At 43.3% G+C, this 19812-nt stretch overlaps 1 protein-coding gene across 2 annotated transcripts in view; it reads right to left on the bottom strand.

The window, feature by feature from the left end:
* The window catches only part of BAIAP2L1 (BAR/IMD domain containing adaptor protein 2 like 1), an 80286-nt gene that overhangs the window by 49454 nt on the left and 11020 nt on the right, over window positions 1–19812 (bottom strand). The window contains exon 2 of one of the 2 annotated variants that reach the window (XM_019987908.2): window positions 3332–3407. In XM_019987908.2, the coding sequence (XP_019843467.2) occupies window positions 3332–3407 (76 nt within the window). Of the gene's footprint in view, window positions 1–1576; window positions 1730–3331; window positions 3408–19812 lie in introns of those variants that run through there. The other variant, XM_070780199.1, reaches the window with a different exon arrangement.

The raw sequence follows: 19812 nt of genomic DNA, 5'->3' as shown, positions 1-19812 counted from the left end.
GGACAGGGAAGTCTGGCATGCTGCAGTCCATGGGGTTGCAGGGAGTTGGACATGACTGAGTGACTGAACTGAACTGAGGATAACCATAAAGCATAATTATAAAAAAAGAGCAACAACAAATAGCATTTAGGTAGACTTTCCAATTCACCACTTAAATTAATTAATCTACCAGACGGCATTAAGACCCAGGGTGCTGATGTTAACACCCTGTTTCATGAAGGGGAGCAGAGCAGAGACATTCTGGGCCAGACCTAAGGTCAGTGAAGAAACAGAGGCAGTGCACGCAAGGCCAGCTGGCATGGTCACTTCCTCGGTTCAAATCACAGTGCTTTTTGACTCTTTGGTCTCAGCTAGCACTGAAAAAGAGGTGCCTCCACCTAAAAACAAGGCTTATAGCCAGTAAGCTGTCAAGTTAATGTATATATTTTAGTGGGAAGATTTAAAATTGTGAGGTACTGATAAGCTGCAAAGCAAATTAGCAGGAGAAGGGTAATACAGGATTACACAACACAAACAAAATTTTTGGTCTGTATCCACATACTACATTGAAATTTTTTCAATTACAACAGTTTCGAATTTTTCCAGTTTCACTAACTGTTGACTTATGTTTAAAACTATTAAATCTTCTTAGTCTAGTAAAATATCCTGCTTTTATGATAAAGCTGTATTAATGTAAAAATTATCCAGAAAAAAAAAGAAACTGGTATTTTCATAATTGTACTCCCTCTTGTGAATATATTAGAGATTTTATACAGGCTACTGTTTTAAGGAATGAAGCTCATTAGTTCTCATTTAGTGGCTGACCAGCTATTTCATCAACCTAAACTACACACTTCCACCAGAAAAATTTTCCTTAAAATATGATTTCACTAGGTTACAGTTCTGCTCAAAAAGCTTCAGTGGCCTCCCACTGCCCAGGGGGAGCCTGTCTCACTCCACAGAGTTCATCGTGGATTTTTATAATTGTGGCCTTCAATGAATCACACCTCCCAGCTGGTGGTGGTGTCTAGGACACAGAGGAGTGGTTTGGTCATGTGACTTGCTTTGGCCAATGGGGTACAAGCAGGCATAACTCCCTCGGGGCTTGTACTCTTGGGACCGCCGGCCAGGCCTGAGAAAGGAGGTGAGCCCAGCCCTGGCCCCAGCTGATTCTGACTGCAATGCAGAGTCTCGGGCATACAGGCAACTGTACCGCCTTTACAGGACCACGGGAAATAGCGAACTACTGTCATCTGAAGCCATCAAACTCAGCGGCGGCGTGTACACAGCAACAGGTAACCGACGCTGCATCCAGATGCGCTAATAATGGGACCTCACTCCACCTTAAGTTTTCTACTCCCCACGCTCTGCACCCACGCGAGTGTGGACCCCGGGGCTCGGCTTGCAGGCTGCCTCTTCTGTATGCAGCACCAGAAAGCAGCGGCTGCCTGCTGCCCCTGTCAGCCCGCTCAGCCACGCACGGCCTCCCGCCTGCTCTCCTGACCTCCCGCTCAGACCCCCTGACTGTGCTCTTCATCAGCAGTGCCTGCTGCCTCACTGCACACGTGGCCTCCTTGACTGTACTACAGATTCTTACCAAGGACTTGACACGTTTCATTGAAGTTTCTCAATGGCTTCAGCTAAAAACAGATGGCCTGCAGAAATTCTGGAAACACCTTATGAAGTGCAAAATAGGCCTCAGGAGGTATTAAAGTGATAAGAGGCCTCTGGGGAGAAGTCCTGTTAGCAGGAGGCTAAGCTGTGGGCTGTTCACTGCTTCACTTTATAAATTTCTGTCTCAGAGAGGCAGCTCATGCTAGAAAGGAAAAAAACAATTGCAGGTCAGAGTGCTCTCCTTCATGGTGATGGATAAGGTGACGACTTTGTGTTCTTGTGACTAGGTGTGATCATCAGGGGAGTAAAAAGTCAAAGTGTTAGTCGCCCAGTCATACTCAACACTTTGTGAGCCCATGGACTGTAGCCTGCCAGGCTCTTCTGTCCATGGAATTCTCCAGGCAAAAATACTGGAGTGGGTAGCCATTCCCTTCTCCAGGGGATCTTCCTGACTCAGGGATCACACTGGGGTCTCCAGCATTACAGGTGGATTCTTTAGCTTCTGAGCTACCAGGGAAGGCCCCCACCCCCTCATCAGGGGAGAGTCAGCTTGCAAAACAAGGCTCCAGCTTGTTAAAAGAGGGAGGGGGCACCCACAGAAGTTATCCATACTGCCAGGGGTGTGAGGGAGGAAAAGGCCAGGTCTGCTGCACTTCCTGACGCTGGACACTGGCCGAGAGCACCAAGATCCAGAGGAAAGTCAACAAGCGGTTTATGGCGGCAGCGACTGCAACAGCAGAGCGCCTGTCATCCAACGTCCCAAGTCTTGCCAGTAACCTCCCCTTTCCTGGCACATGCCCAGGCTGAGGGTGTGAGGGTGCAGGTTTATTTTCAAAACATCACCAGGGAGCAGCCAGAGGTGGGCGTATTGTGAAGGACAGAAGCACGACGGGGAGAAAAGACACAGAGCTTGACCTGAAGGCTTCTTCAAATCTTACTGTTGGAAACTAAGCTTTCTACTTATGTTACATGCTGGTCCCAGTGAATCAGGGTAGATGGTGAAACTGGGATCTGAATGTTTGGCGGGTGGGTGACACGTGCTACCTATGGAGAACGGTTCTGACCGTGTTAGAATTTGGTGATTATTTTCAAGATGATCACTGACAACACCCGCCTTGGGGAGGGAATGCATGTGTAGACGCACATCACCTTCCTCAAACGAAATCTGTTCAAACCAGCAACTGACTCTAGGTCACAGAGAGACAAAAGCCAATGCTTGAGTCCATTTTAAATGAGAATCTAAGTTCAACTTTTAATTTAGATGTTTTTCCATTCAGGCTAAACATCTTATTTCTCATATTACTAGCAAAAGGGATACATCACCCCCCACCCAACGATACAAAGATCAGAAATTCTTCTATATAAATAAAAAGGAGAGTAATTCCTATGCTTTAGGATCCTAACATTTTAACTACCTCTTTAATATATTGGCTTACAAAGAATTTGGTGTATAAAGTAGAAAACATGTTTATATTTTAATGATATAAAAGATTAAGCAGTTTCAAGAAGCACAATCTGATGTTTAAGATATGTCACTTATAGTAGTCTATTATTCAGTTCATTCATTTCAAATAAACTAATATCCTACCATTGCAAAGTTCTGTAGATTAATTATAAACTGTACCAATTTAAAGATATTTTAGAAATTCAGTAACAAGTATTCACAAATAATTAAGTAAAATATTTAATGAGTAATTGTACGCCCTCTATATTTATAAATTTAGAAACAGACACTTACCATTAACAGCTTTTTCATAATTTTTCCCTAGGTTTATTAAATTTCGTAGCCCAGGATTGAACTGTTCCATTACATTCTGAAAAACAAACAAAAAACCAAATTAAGAAAGTAAGTGACCACTAGAGCAAGTAACCTTTAGAGGTCGTCACTGCATAGCCGAGGATCCCCATGTGTGCCCAGTGGTACCGTCCACAAAGTCATGGATGCTGATTCAAAAGCAGGAAAGGGCACGTCCATCCTGACTGAGGGAACTGGTGCGGCCACATGACCCTGGCCACGCCTGCCCTGGAGCTGCCTAGAACTAACTGTAAATGGAGTCTGCAGCAGACATACAGTCCCCACAAAGCACACCCTGCAGGGGGCTGTCAGTTCAGAAGCCAATGCTCCTTTTGGGTTTAGGTAAGTTAATGGCTGTCACACTAATGATAGGAAACACAGGTGCATGACAGGAACTTAAGTATATGGACAGTGTTTTGGCTATCAGTAAAGAAGATTTTTGGTCCATAAAGAAGGCTGAGTGCCAAAGAATTGATGCTTTCAAACTGTGGTGTTGGAGAAGACTCTTAAGAGTCCCTTGCAAGGAGATCCAACCAGTCAGTCCTAAAGGAAATCAAGCCTGAATATTCGTTGTAAGGACTGATGCTTAAGTTGAAGCTCCAATACTTTGGCTACCTCACCTGATGCGAAGGGCCAACTCATTGGAAAAGACCCTGGTGCTGGGAAAGATTGAAGGCGGGAGGAGAAGGGGGTGGCAGAGGATGAGATGGTTGGATAGCATCACTGACTCAATGGACAGGAATTTGAGCAAGGGAACAGACATTTCTAAGAGCTGTTTTTGCTCTGCAATTACTAGGAGAGGGATGGGTGTGGATGGCTCTAGGACACAGGACAGCCGGGAACGTTCTTTGTAGGTGGTCACTGGCATTTTCTCCTGGCCATCAGTTCATTCATTACATATTTGTGGAGTGTGCACCAGGGCCTGTGCTCACAGCAGTGGAGGTGGAGACGTGGTTTCCCATTCTGGGCTTCATGATGCTCTTATCTCTGCAGATGTCACGGATTTCATTTTTAAAAGTGTAAGTTCAACATCAATAGAAGGTCATAAACAGAGAGAGAAGCGCTATGACAAGTATAAGACAGGCAACTATTTAGAACACTAGTCTAAATTTAAAACGCTATCCTAAATCTGATGTTACAGATAAGAAATCATTCCTATGAGGCTCTGAATATATTTGGTGACTGAATGTATTTGTCCCACCTACAAACAATAAGCTTCACAATATTAATCTTTCCAGGTAGACCAGTCAAATCTCTTTACCGCCCACCTCAACCAAAATGTGTACCTTGTTTGTAAAGGCCCAAGCAACAAAGAATAAAAAACCACACAACTTTCAAAGGGGCAGAAACATGACACATGTATTTTTCGGGATAAAGAGGTTCTCCATTACATGTTAGCAGGGGAGAAAGAACATAACTTTTATTATAACTGTTCTTTGTTAAAGAACATTATAACTTTTATTTAATATTATTAAAAGTTTATTTATCAACTTTTATTTTATTAGACAAAAAATGGAAAATAATTCCTGCCTCAAGCCTTCTGCACCCCTGGCCTTACTCCCATGTAACAGCTCCACTGAAAGTGCTCTTCTGTCTTTACTGCCATAGTTTTGATTAATATTCTTGACTTCTTGACTTTGGACAATAACCACTGGCCTTCTGCTACAGTAAACAACTCTACTTTCCTTGTTTCCAGTATTCCCTACATAACAGCAGTTTCCTGGAAAATCAATAGTCAGTATTTATTATGACTTTGTAAATACTGGTCACTACAATGTAAGGAATGTACCAAGAATGGTGCTTCCTTTCTTGATACACCTTTTTGTTTCTCCTGAGATTAACAAGTCTCATTCCAATGCCTCCTTAGATTTTTCCATGCATCTTCCTCATACTCCATGAGATCTAACAGAAGCCTATGACATCTTTCAAGCCGAAGTTGTCGGTTAATCTTCATTTTTTTTCTCCCAGAACATCCCCAAGCACTCTCTGTCCTCGCTCAGCCTGGCCTGGCCGTCTCCCGCCACGCTGTCGCCCTCACATGTCCCTTTTTGGTCTCCCGTGTGATGAGAGTCTCATTAGCTGGATTCCACATCTTCCTCTTTCTTCATTTATCCCTATTTGCTGGAGATCATTCTCTAAGAATGACCTGAGAAATGACATAGGAGGTAGATGTGAGTCCCCATGTGTCTGAAATTATATTTACCTTGATGTTTGATTGGTATTTCGCTGGGCAGAGTATTTCAAGTTGAAAGTGATTTTCCCATAGGATTTAAAAGATATTGCTCCTTATATATTACTGTCTTTATTTTTAAAATAATTTTATTTATTTTCAGCTGTGCTGGGTCTTTGCTGCTGCATAGGCTTTTCTCTAGCTGCAGCAAGCACAGGCTCTAGGGCGTGCCAGTAGCCAAGGCTCCTGGGCTCGGGAGCACAGGCTCAGCAGCTGCGGCACATCAGCTTAGTTGCTCTGAGGCAAGTGGGAGCCTCCTGGATCCAGGGAGCCAACCTGCGTCTCCTGCACTGGCAGGAGGACCCCTTACCACTGAGTCACCAGGGAAGCCCTCCACTGTCTTTAATATCCAGTTTTGCTCCTGAGAAGTCAGCTGTCATTTGTATATGACTTATTTTTTTTTTTTTTTTGATGAGATGGGGCAGGGGAAGGGGCTTATTTCTGGAACCCTTCTCTTTATTCCTGTGTTCTGAAACTACACAGTGGTCTGTCTCAGTGTGGGTATTTTTTTAATTTACTTTACTGGCACTCAAGCAGACCCTACCCATAGAGAAAAGTACATCCTTCAGGGCTGAAAAACGTTTCTGTTTGATTCTCATCTCTTCATTCTCTGGAACTCTGAGAAGGATTTCATATAACCTGGATTTATTCTCTAATCATCTTACCCTTTTCCTCTGATTTTTCGTTTTTTGTTCTGTCTCTGACAGATAGCCTCAACTTTACTTTCCAACTCTTCTGCTTTTAAAACTTTTGATATATTTTTGGGCTCTTTCAAGTTTTTTGATTATTCCTTTTAAAAGGCATCCTGTTCTTGTTTTATGGATGTGGTATCATCTCTTATCTGAATAAACTGTAATTTGAGGGCTATGACCTGCCAGTCCCCTACTGCTGGGTATCTAACGGTCTTTCATGTTGGAGGCATTCCTTATGTGTCTGGTGATCCTTGACTATCAGTTTGTATTTAGGAATCAAGCCCTAAAGCGCTGGCTGGAAGTGTGCGCATGTGCATTCAGGGTGGCTATTGACTAGGCGGCTTCATTCAAAACAACTGGACAGCGAGTCAGCTGTAAAGAAACTGGCCAAGAGACAGTAGCCAAGGGCCAATGGGTCTCTCCAGAGAAACTTCTAACTTCCTATCCCTGGGGGTGGGCAGGGGGTGGAAACAGCAGTCACCAGGGAGCCGGCTTTCCCAGGTCTGGAAGGCCGTTGGGTATCCCACAGTTCACTGTGCTGACTTCTTCCTGAGTTTCAGTCCCTTGGCTGGGGTCTCCAAGTCGAGAGCAGCGCTGAGTAACACATCCTGAGACTGCACCTTGGCTGCCAGGCAGAGGGAGCAGCTGTGACAGTGGTGGCTGGGGCAGCCAGGGGGCCTGGAGGTGAGCCGCCTGTGTCACGCCTGTCCCAGCCCTGTGGCTCCCTCCTCCTGTGGGACCTGCTCTGCAGCCCGGGGGGCTCTCTGGGGTGAAGGGCTCAGTTCTCTGCGGCACTCCTCTCTGCAGGCTCTTTCGGTTCGTGTAAGGCAGTTATCGTACCTCTGTCCATTTCTATCACTCCAAATTTCTTTAGGCTTTTGGTCAATAGATATTTCCTTTCTCAGGTATCTACATTATGGATTTACAGGGGGTTAAGTTCCTTTGCCATCATTTTAATGTATTCTCGGAAAAGAAGAAAAACATATGAGGTCAATGGGCCACGCTTAACTGGAAGTCCACTTAGCTTGTCTTGCTGGAGCCAGTCAGCTGAGCCTCCTTCACAGGCAGAGCCATGAAGCCCCAGAGCTGAGGCTGCCCTCTCACCAGTCCCCTGGCAAGCCAGTCAGTCTTAGCACTTGATCACAGGGACCTGTTGCCATAGCTGCTATTTCTCTCATCTTTCCTTAATTCTTTTAAGTTTTTACTTTTGAAATAGCTTAAGGCACACAACTAGTTATAAAAACTGTATAAAAGGTCCCATGTATGCTTCCACCAATGGGAACTTAAACGGCCAAAGTACATCATCTAAACCAGGAAACCAACATTGGTACAACACAGTTAAACTACAGACCTTATTTGGATTTACCAGTTGTTATACCTCTAATTTGCAGGGTGTGTGCCTTGTTTCTATGAAGTTTTATCACACGTATAGATTTGTATAACCGTCACCACAATTATGATACAGAACTCTTCCAATAACACAAAGGTCTCCAGGATGCTACCCCTTTATAATAAAGCCCAATCACCCTAACCCCTGGCAACCAGTGATCTCAATCATCATAATTTTGTCACTGTGAGGATGTAATATAGGTGGAGTTGTACAGTATGTGGCCTTTAGAGACTAATGTTTCCACTCAGCACAATGTCCTTAAGAACCACCCAGGTTGCTGGGTGTATCACCAGCTTATTCCTTTCTCTCCCGTCAGTGGTCCAGGGCATGGATGTATCACAGTCTATCCACTACACCATCGACCATCTGGGGTGTTTTCAGCAATCACAAATAACCCTGATGTGGACAATCACGTACAGACTTGTGAGTGAGCGTAAGTGTTCCTACCTCTAGAATAAACACCTGGTAGTTCAACCGCCGCGTCACACAGGAGGTGGTGTGTAACTTCACAGGGAGCTGCCAAGCTGTTTTCCAGAGCTGGCTGTACTGTTTTACATTCCCATAGGCAATGGATGAGATTTCAGTAATTTTTAAAATGTAATAACTTCATTAGAAAATGGTTGCTTTCCAATAAAAAACCTATTTTGAAACATCATTTAAAATTCTTACAAGAATCTTATTTATTATTCTCACAATAATCTTACGTGCCTGAGTCTAGATGGTAATATGTACAAGGATACCAATACAGAGCAACCTGCCTTCTAGCAGACGAGCAGTCACAGAAAGAAGCTAAGCTCTGTTGTTCTTTCCTAAAATTATTCTTAGTTCAAAATAGAATTTGATTTCTTGACAGAATTCTTGGACTGTTTACGTATAACTCCTCTCTTCAAATTTCAAAAACAATGAATTCATGAGAACTTTCAAAGTTAATACCAAGCATAAACCATTATCCAAATGATTCAACTGGAAAAAAGTTCAACTAAGGCAAGAGACCACCACTCTCTTGTGAGAAAAAAACACAAGAATTTTTAAGCTTGAAGATCAAGATATACTTCAATTCTTTATTTTAGGTTTTGCTACAGAAATGGTTCCCCTGGAAATTCTGGCCTCTTTGAATAGTGGAAAATCCACTTCTCCACTGGCTGTTGGCCATTAATCTAGCTATTTTAGCTGAAGTACATGTATTTTTAAACTCAGGAACAGAAAAGCAGTGTGGCTGTCATAATTCACAATCTGCAAAATTTTTATCATAGCAATGAATGTCCTTGTGAATTGGACAAGTCCTAAATTTTGAGGGGGAGGGCAGTAGTTGGGTCAAAGGCCATGCGTGTCAAGGCTTGCCAAGACCTGAATTGTTTATAGAGACTCAAATTTAGACTCAAGAGCAGTAATGAACAAATCCATTTTAAGTTTGGCACAAAGAATAAAAGGCTTAAGATTCCAAGTATAAAAACAAAATACATTATAAAAGGCATTATTGGGCCAAGAATCACTATTTTGTTACCATCAATAACAAAAGCCTAGGAAATATTCCAACAGTTACTGCTCAGTGAGGGGGATAATGTGTCAAAGCAGTCTGAACCAAAATGAGTTTCCTTTCTATTCAAGGAGGAACATGGATCTTCTAGGCTAAAAAAGACGACTGGCAACATCTCTGTTGTACCTGTGCTGCACCTCATAGTGAAGAGGGTTGGTTCTGTCACAAGAGCTCTGGGCCTTAGGGAATTTGTCCCTAGCTAGTCCCCAGACCACTGAGGAAAAGGCCACTGAGAACCTACAGGCACATCCCACCAGATTTCTAGTTGCTCCGTTTAGCTCATAGTTACAGGTCATAATTGTAAAAGGTATTACACAATCTTATGATGGTTTCAACTTTCTCACCATTTAGATTTTTCTTTCATTATTAAAAAGTATTACCTTTACCAGTATGAAACTACAGGATATTTATAAAGCATAAATACAAATATGACTAGACAGATAGTTAAACTGAGCTGACCTTACATTCCTAAGCAGTAGTTTCTCTTTCCATTTCTTTTGTCAATTCTCTACAAGACCAAGGACAAATTGATATTTCAGCTGTTTAACTTTTCTCAGTTGAAAAGTGTGGGTTATAGTTACACTAGAATAAGCTTTAAAAGTGATTTAAGAATCTCTAATATGGGGCTTTTTATAACTTGATTCAGGTACTGTATGTATCTTTGAAATTTTTGATATTTTATTTTAAATAATCTCATGTGAATTAATCTAGCAATGTCACAAATCTTAAACAAGGTACCCTTTAATTTCATGTGACATGAATACTTGTTCATAAGGGCTAACTATAGTTTCCAGTGGTCATGTATGGATGTGAGAGATGGGCCATAAAGAAGGCTGAGCACTGAAGAATTGACGCTTTTGAACTGTGGTGTTGGAGAAGACTCTTGCGAGTCCCTTGGACTGCAAAGAGATCAAACCAATCAACCCTAAAGGAAATCAATCCTGAATATTCATTGGAAGGACTGATGCTGAAGCTCCAATACTTTGGCCTCCTGATGTGAAGAGCTGACTCATTAGAAAAGATGCTGATCCTGGGGATGATTGAAGGCAAGAGAAGGGGTGACAGAGGATGAGATGGTTAGATGGCATCACCGACTCAATGGACATGAGTTTGAGCAAGCTCTAGGAGATGGTGAAGGAGAGGGAAGCCTGATGTGCTGCAGTGCATGGAGTCACAAAGAGTCAGACATGACTGAGTGACTCAACAACAACAGGGCTAACTGAGATTACTTCTAGATAGAAGTCATTTGTATTAATAGAAAATCTCACTTCCTTCTTCCAGGTGTTTTTGGAAGCTGCAGTTTCTAGACTGACATCATCAGTATGATTACATCCCCTGCCTTTAGAGAAAGCTGTTGTTGTTTAGTTGCTAAGTCGTGTCCAACTCTTTTGTGGCCCATGGACTGCAGCCTCCCAGGCTCCTCTGTCCATGGGCTTTCCCAGGCAACAATGCTGGACTGGGTTGCCATTTCCTTCTCCAGGGGCTCTTTCTGACCCAGGGATCAAACCGCACCTCCTGCATTGCAGGTGGGTTCTTTACCACTGAGCCACCTTGGGGAGCCCTTAGGGAAAGTAATGGTGAGTAAATCTGGCAAAAGGGCAGATGCCTGTGGACTAACTGATGGTCTGAAGAGCCATGTGTTCATGCCCATCTTGAACGGGGAGCAGAAGCCAAGAAAATTAGAAACTGAGATGTTTTTGTTTGAAATATTAAGTTAGAGAAAAAGTATTTATATTCAAAGATATAAATACAGAAAAATGCTTCCCACCAGTCGAATGTGAACAGTCTGTATGATCTGTCTAGGCTACCAGCTATCAACTGTATCACAGATCAATTAGTATCATCTGAGTGCCGAAGAACTGATGCTTTCAAATTGTGGTGCTGGATAAGACTCTAGAGAGTCCCTTGGACAGCAAGAAGATCAAATCAGTCAATCCTAAAGAAAATCAACCCTGACTCTTCATTGGAAGGACTGTTGAAGCTTCAATACATTGGCCACCTGATGGGAAGAACTGACTCATTGCAAAAGACCCTGATGCTGGGAAAAATTGAAGGCAGGAGAGGGGATGGCAGAGGGTGAGATGGTTAGGTAGCATTACAGACTCAAGGGACATGAATTTGAGCAAACTCCAGGAGATAGTGGATGACAGGGAAGCCTGGTGTACTGCAGTCCACGGGGTTGCAAAGAGTCAGACACGACTTAGCAACTGAACAACAAATAATTTGTAACATGCCATCCCAGTAGCAATGAACATGAGGGGTCGGGGAACATGGCATAAAAACACTATGGCCTCGAATCCTTGGGCAAATCACATCTATCCTTGCTGAGCCCCAGTCTCCTCCTCTGTAAGGTGGCAAAAACTCATTTTTACCTCATGACGGGTATGAGGATTCCGTGAAATAATAACTAACATTTATGGAACACTTACTGTGCGCTCTTCAGGGCACCTGACTCCTAGTGCACTGAATCAACTACAGTAATTAACGTTGCAAGACAGGAGCTCGGAAGTATTAGTCTGCTCTTCAGAGGGATGAGCACTCCTATTTACATAGAAGTCTCCAGGCACCACCGCTTCCTCTCAGAAAGGTGAAAACAAATGATCCGGGCTCTCCTGCCTCAAAGTGTCACGTCAGGGTGAGAGAGACCATGAGTACAGAAACCTCCAGAAGCAGGCGGTACCAAGAAAACTGGAGGTGTAATTATTATCTGCTCTATCCAGTTGGAAACTCGATTCCTTTTTTCTTTCTGAGATGCATTTTGATGCTCCAGAGTCTATGTTTTAGGCTCTAGGCCTGGCACCTCACTTGGGTTCTCTCTTCAGACCCTAACAATACAACAGTTATCACCCCCATTTTACAGATGAGACATGAAACTTTGAGATGTGAAATATAAAAACCTCCCCAAAGGTCCCATAGGTAGAATCAGGCCCAGGCACTAACCTTTGCACTCACCCCTCAGGCCTCCAGATAAGTTCTTTGAGGAGGATTATGCAATAAAGTGAGATAAAAAATGCTTTTATGACAGAGATCACTATTTTAGGGTAAGAAATTATGCAAGTTTCTACAATATTTTCTTTGGGGAAGAATCTTACCCTTGATTTGTTGCTGTTGTTTAGTTGCTATGTCATGCCTGACTCTTTGCAACCTCATGAACTGTAGCCCACCAGGCTCCCCTGTCCATGGGATTTCCCAGGCAAAGGCAAGAATACTGGGTGAGTTGCCATTTCCTTCTCCAGGGGATCTTCCCGACAAGGGATCGAACCCACACCTCCTGCTCCTGCATTGGTAGGCAGATTCTTTTACCGCTGAGCCACCAGGGAAACTCCTCTTGATGTTAGATGAATATAATTAATCTTCTAATAGTTACACAATATGGACAAGTTCTACCCAGGCAAACAAATATTTCTGACTTTCTCCTTTTCTTTCCCTTAAAAAAAGGGAAGGAGTAGGGGAGAAAAAGAAGATTCTCCAACTACCTGTAGTCCTCCCAGGAATCAGTAATGGTTAACTCTGTCATGTTGATTTCCTTTGCTGAAAAGGAATTAAAATGTTACAGAACTACATGGCAAAACTACAAGGTGTTTTAACCACCCCATCCAAGTCTCATATCTTTTTTACCTACCTACAGGGAACCGCTAATTGACTGGAAACTTTCTAACTCACTTTATACACACATATATTTAGTCAGGATTGGTAATTTTGCTTGAGCATTTAATTAAATAAATAGTATCATATAATAAATTTTACTGTCACATCTTACTTTTAAAAATATTCAATGTTATACTTCAGAAACCTGTTGACCTTGATATGTGTTAACTGAGTTTATTCCTATTTAACTTCTTTCTGTATCCCTTTGTGATGGCTAATTTTGTGTGTCTGCTACCGTACCTAGTTAGTCGACTGAATACTAATTTAGGTGTTGTTGTGTAGGACTTCTGAAGATGTGGTTAACCACCAGTAGCCTTTAAGAGATTATCCTCCATAATCTGTGTGGGCTTCACTCAATCCATTGAAAGGCTTTAAGAATAAAACTGAGGTTTCCCTGAGGAAGAAGACATTCTGTTCATAGACTTCCAGCTGCTGGATTACCCTATAATTTCAGATTTTCCAGACCCCCACAACCACATAAGCCAATTTTTTTGACTTCCTCATCTAAGTGACATCTAGAGGGCTTACAAATTACTGCTAACACCAACTGTTTGGCAAGAAGCTGTCCATGTCTGTGCACACGGGGAAGAATTTACCTAGAAAGAATCACTGGGCACAGAGTACATGATAGATTTTTCACTTTTGTTCAATATTGTCAAACACTTTCTCCAAAGTGGCTGCAGCAATCTGTGCTCCTACAACCACTGTACTATTTTGCCATGATCACCAACACTTGGTGTTATCACACTTTTTTGCCTGATAGGTGAAAAGTACTGTTTAAGTACCATAAACTGTTTCCCTTGTCAGCATTAAAAAAGGACCCAGGACTGAACTATCTAAGCAGGGGAAGAGACATAAAGGTAGTTCCCTGGTGGCTCAGCTGGTAAAGAATCTGCCTGCAAAGCGGGAGACCTGGGTTTGATCCCTGGGTTGGGAAGATCCCCTGGAGAAGGGAATGGCAACCCACTCTAGTATTCTTGCCTGGAGAATCCCCATGGACACAGGAGCCTGGAGGGCTACAGTCCGTGGGGTCGCAGAGAGTCAGACATGACTAAGCATAGAGAACACACAGAGAGCCCGAGTCTACCATGGAGGAAAGTCAAGAGTGACTTCTGTCCTTTTCACCACAGGGTAGGACCAGGCACGGAGAGCATGGCTATGGCCCGCAATCAAGGGCTGCCGCCACCCCTCCCCACCCCCATCGCTGTGCTCCAGACGCAGTGGCCTCTGGGCTGTGCTCTCAACAGGCTAAAGCGAGGGTCCTGCTCTCCTGCCTGCAGGCTTTTCTCCTGGACACCCGGCCACCTTGGTCTCAGAGACGCTTCCTCGACCTTCCTCCTCCTCCTCTTTCCAGGTCTGTTTCTTGCTTCTCTTTCCTCAACAGGCTTTTCTCTACCTTACAGGATACTACCTGTGTACTCTGTCTCCCTAGTAAAAACTAAGGAAATGAATTAAGGTCAAGGATCACTGCACTTCCAGCACCAAGCACAGGCTTGAACCGTCTAATGCCCAAGCTGTGCTCACAGTGGCAGTTGTTGAATTCTTTTAGAATGATGTAACAGCTGTGTGTGCTCCTGGATGAGCCGGCTGCATGTAGTGCCTTCAGCTCATCTGATGCGCACACAGACTCAATGACTAGGCGGGCTGATCAGCCATGGCCAGGATCCCCAGAGTGAGGGAATGCACTGCTCGTGGCTTCATTAGCTCAACCTGAGGCTCATTGAAGCTGCAAGACGCTGCCCTTTACCTATTAAGTCATAACAGGCTTTGCTGTTGTTTAGTCACTAAGTCTCATCTGACTGGAGTCCGCCAGGCTTCTGTCCACAGGATTTCCCAGGCAAGAATACTGGAGTGGGTTGCCATTTTCTCCTCTAGGGGATCTTCCTAATCTAGGGATTGAACCCATGTCTCCTGCATTGATTGGAAGGTGGATTCTTTATCACTGAGCCACCAGGGAAGCCCTGTAACAGGCTTACAAAGCCTATAAATGCCATTCTTTCCTTGTGAATTTTGCTTCCCAACTCTACGTTTCTCCAAGTTGACATTTAAATTACTTTTTAAATATTTAGGTGATAATATAGTTCTCAAAAAAATACCTTGCTGGCAACAATTCAAATGTCCATTAACTGGTGAACAGGTGAAGAAACATGATACATCCATAAATGGAATAAAAATGCCATAAAAAATGAGTAAAGTACAACATGGATAAACTCCATTATCCAAAAGTGAAAGAAACTGGTCACAAAAGACTACCTATTATTGTATGATTCCATTTCTATGAAATATCTAGAAAAGACAAAGAAAATATTTTAGTGATTGCCCGGGGCTGGGGTTGAGAATGAGAAATGACAGCAAATGGGCACAAAAGACCTTTGTGGGATGATGGAAATGTTGTAAAATAGGCTTGTGGTAATAGCTGCACAATTCTGTAAATTGACTAAAAAATTATTGAATTGTACATTTAAAATGAGTGAATTTTATAGTTTATAATTTACACCTCAATAAAGATGTTTTAAAAAAAACAACACAAAAAACAAACAGTAACAAAAATCCTTGACAGCTCTTCTCAACATCCCGGGCTGCTCAGGGTGTATGTGTACACGTAATCGCTCGGTTCTGTCCGATTCTTTGTGAGCCCATGGACTGTAGCCCGCTTGGCTTCTCTGTCCATGGAATTTTTCAGACAAGAATACTGGAGTGGGTTGCCATTTCCTCCTCCAGAGGATCTTTCCTGACCCAGGGATTGAACTCACATTTCCTTCAGCTCCTACACCAGCAGGCGATTCTTTACCACTGAGCCACCTGGGAAGACTTTTGTCCTTACACTTGGGAAGACTGTAACCTTCATCAAGGCTACAGAGCTGTGATTTCTGACTAGCCTCCTGCACACCGAAAAGTCAGATGTGATCAGACGCAGGCCATCTACTGTCCTCTGTGAACACTGGTCCAGGACCAGACGGAACGATGCTCCTGGTCTGAAGAGCACTTAAGCCCATGTAGCTTTAGCAGCAACTTTCGCCACTCAATCAATCAGATCCATTAGTAGAAAAAGAAAACCCAGCCATTTGGAGACAAATCTCCTGCTGGATTAGTGGTTGTCTCTCCAGTTACCATTGAGGAAGGAGTTTGGCAAAGCTTCTCCAGGCAAAAAAATCCTTATTGTGTCCCTCTCAAAGGACAGCTTCAGAAACTTTGACTTTAACATTGTTTTGCCTTCCTTTTTCCTTTCCTTTCTTCATCCATACCAGGCTTTGGCTTATAGATAATTACTTCTGCCAAGTCGGTCCTTCATTCAGAGGACAAAAGGCATGCTAGAAATGATGCCATGAGGTGCCAAGGGTCCCAGGCTCCGCCCCCGCCACATGGCCTCTGCCCAAGCAGCCACTGGGCCAGTGGTTAGTAAAGCACAGGGCCAGCTCTCTGGGCTTAGCCTCTCCTAGAACATTCTGAGAGAGTTCAGAGAACCTGGTAGGTCCTAAGCTCCTTAAGAACCAATCAAGTGATGCGAAGCAGAGTGACCTGAACCAGAAAGGTATGTACTGCTACCTCTTAAGATCCGTTAACTAGAAGCAGTCACATCTCCGGGATCTTTTATTTCATTGTTTAAAGACACAGGGTTCTGTAACAAAACTCCACCTTCCCTACTCATTTAGGCCACCAAAACTGCTCTGAAGCCAAGCACAATTAAGCAGAATAAAAAGGTCCCAACACACTGGGGTGAGAAAGAAGTGGGTTCTGTAACTGTTCAAATCTTTTGGACAAAATTATCAAACCCGTCAAGAAAATGATGTCCCAGGGCTATCCCGCCCAGTAAACTACGGCACTAGGTTTCAATGGTTGTTCTTTTAAGAAAATTGTGGAGGGAGAATCATGTTATAGGCAATCAGTGTTCACGATCCTCTGGTAACATAATGCGGGGAAAACCCAACAGCCTGAACCCTATTCAACACTATAAAGTTTCATTTTACTGTAAACACCAGACAAAAGTTTCACATCTGTCTGTGAGTGGAATCATCTGAAACCACTTTTCCTTGTGGTTTTAAGTGTAGATGATTATACCGGGTCCAAGGTCCAGCCAGTACTGTGACTCCACACAGTTGCATGAATTTCAGGGCAGCACCGAGAGCAAGCAATCCCAGCTTGCCAACTGCCAGTGTTATCGGATGCGGAAGCAATGCCTGGTCCATACTGGCTTCCATCAGCAAGGGGATCCGGGGACACTGCCCCAGAATTTAAGCAACTTTTGGACCTTTAACTTCAAAGGAAGTAATACCTGAGCGTCAGAAGTTAAAAAAGAATTACTTCTTGAAATTCCAGCTATGATAATACTAGTACCCATTTTCGCTTGGTTCCTAGAGGTCCATGTTCTTATTTGAAAGAAGGGAAATAATCCTTCCTATAGCCACAGTGCCAGGACAACTACTGCATAACTTTCAGTCAGAATCTGGAGATCACCTTCTTTTCTGGTATTTGTGTGTATGTGTGTGTGGGGAGACCAATCTATCATGGCAATGATAGATACTAGATAATGTGGACTTACGGATCACTTCACTTTGCCTGGGAAATCCCACTGACAGAGGGGCCTGACAGGCTACAGTCCACGGGGTGGCAAAGAGTTGACATAGCTGAATGACCGACACACTTTCAGGGGCTTCCCAAGTGGTGCTAGTGGTAATGAACCTGCTTGCCAACGCAGGAGACATGAGACGTGGGTTTGATCCCTGGGTCAGAAAGATCCCCTGGAGGAGGAAATGGCAACACACTCTAGTATTCTTGCCTGGAGAACCCCATGGATAGAGGAGCGTTGGGCTACAGTCCATGGAGTCACAAAGAGCTGGACAGAACTGAAGCGACTTAACATACACACAACTTTGTAAAGTCTTCATATTTGGGCCTTTGAAACAATAGCCTTGGTCAATCCTTACGACTCACATACAGTGAGCTTGGCCCTATGCTCGACGTACAGGACCTAAAGGTGACTGAAGGAAGAGCTCCCTTAGACTTTGAAAATGCAGAGTCTGAAGGAGACAGGAGTGAAAAAAATTCCCAGGCAATCTAGATTGACATCGTAAAAATAAGAAATGCAAATATCTTTAATATAACTTGAGTATCATTTACAAGTATATGACTTTACCAAGATAGATGGTATCTATTAAGGAAACAGCGACTGATTAGTTACTAGGTTTAAAATAGCTGTCAACAGACACTTACTTTGAAGGCTGTAGGGTGCGCTAGACCATTTGGTTAAGTGTTCCTGTCTGCCCAGTTATTAATTTAAAAAGGTGTGTCATGGAGTTAAAAGCAATGAAACTACAGGAAGAATGTCTTATGTGCTGAGCTGTGTTTGTTCAGAAAGTCCCCAAGTATTGATACGTAATGAGCAACAGGAACTTTACGAGACCAAAGTCCAGTAGACTCTTGAACAATGAGAGGGTTAGGGGCACCCATTCTCGCCATGGTTGAAAATATGAGTATAGTCGGCCTTCCATATCCACAGATTCCATCAATACAGCAATACTGATTTTACTACTGAGAAAAATCCAAGTATAAGTGAACCTGAGAAAGTTCAAACCTGTGTTGTTCAATGGTCAGCAGTAAATTACTGATTTCAAATGTCCAGCGATATTCCTTTTTTTAGTTTACTGGTTCTTTCCAAACACCACTCTTACATGATATCTGGAACAATTTTAATGAATGTCCCTCAATCAGAGCCCATGAGACGGGTCATTCTGCTTTGCATTAAAATCCAAGCCCTTGCAATCAGAAAGAGTTCACAGACTCAAAATAATGTAAAAATAGCTTGCTTGTTTTAAATATAGTTCTGTTGCTGGTAAGGGGAATCAAACTTCTGGAACTTCTGCGATGTGTTGTTTCTCACCTTCCCTCATACAGCCAGCTTTACCAAGGCTGCTTACAAACTACCTAAGAAACCCCTCCTGAACTTAACTCGCTCACACATCCCTCTTTTTCTCCTTCCTCCCAACACTAGGACAAAGTAAACAAGTCTGAAGAACAGAACCGGTAAAAGTAGGCCACCTCCAGTACCGCAAGAGCAGAAGGCACGAGGCGGCGGAACTGATGGCCCCGCGCAGGCTGAGGCCAAGGGAAGGGCACTGTTGTCCTGCCATAAACTATAAACTCGAGAACAGCGCAGGCTCTGTTTCTTCTCCAGGGTGGTTCCCATGGGTGACCTCTGTGCTTGGCACAGCCTGGTGCACAAGAGAGCTGCTGAAGGAATGAATGTAGATGGGAAGCTGGCGCATCCCTAACAGTTGCTTGGAACATGGTAGCTGTGATCGTCAGTGCAACTGCAGTTCCACCCACCACGGAGCAGGTGAGGGTTTCATTACAACTGTGTGATGAGCACACAACTTCTGTATTTACCCAACAAATATTTTTAAGTTCTTACTGCGCCATCAGCACGATGAGAGATTTCAAAAAATCCTCAAGGAGTGTACAGCTCATTGACCAAGAGAAAAATTTGTGCCAATAATATCAACACTATTCATTTATCCACTTATGTGTTGGTCATTCTGCTAGATGCTGAGGATAAGCAGTAAACAAGACAGATGAAAATCAACACAGGTAGGGTGGTTATGGGCTAGCAAACAAAAAATAACTACTGTTTGCAGTTAACACACTGTCCTAACAACTTTTGTATCCATATAATCTACACAACAGTCATATGAGGTGGGTGAAAACCGAAGGCAAGGTCAAACAGAGGAATACATCATCGAGCACATACAGGAATCTGGGGTAACACAAAGGATGGGTCGGCTCGCTGTAGAAGTTGTCAGTCCTAGGGGCACAGCAGTGGGACTGAATGTCATATAAGAACAAACGTTTTGTATGCTTAAAGTGTCTATGCACTTAGAAATAGATTGTACCATCAGACATAGTTGTGTCTGGCACTCCAAGTGTAAGACG

This window comes from Bos indicus, chromosome 25 (assembly GCF_029378745.1).
Source record: "Bos indicus isolate NIAB-ARS_2022 breed Sahiwal x Tharparkar chromosome 25, NIAB-ARS_B.indTharparkar_mat_pri_1.0, whole genome shotgun sequence".
In the NCBI taxonomy this organism is placed as follows: Eukaryota; Metazoa; Chordata; class Mammalia; order Artiodactyla; family Bovidae; genus Bos; species Bos indicus.
Note: the sequence above shows the minus strand (reverse complement) of the source record. Positions and strands in the feature narration are given on the sequence as shown.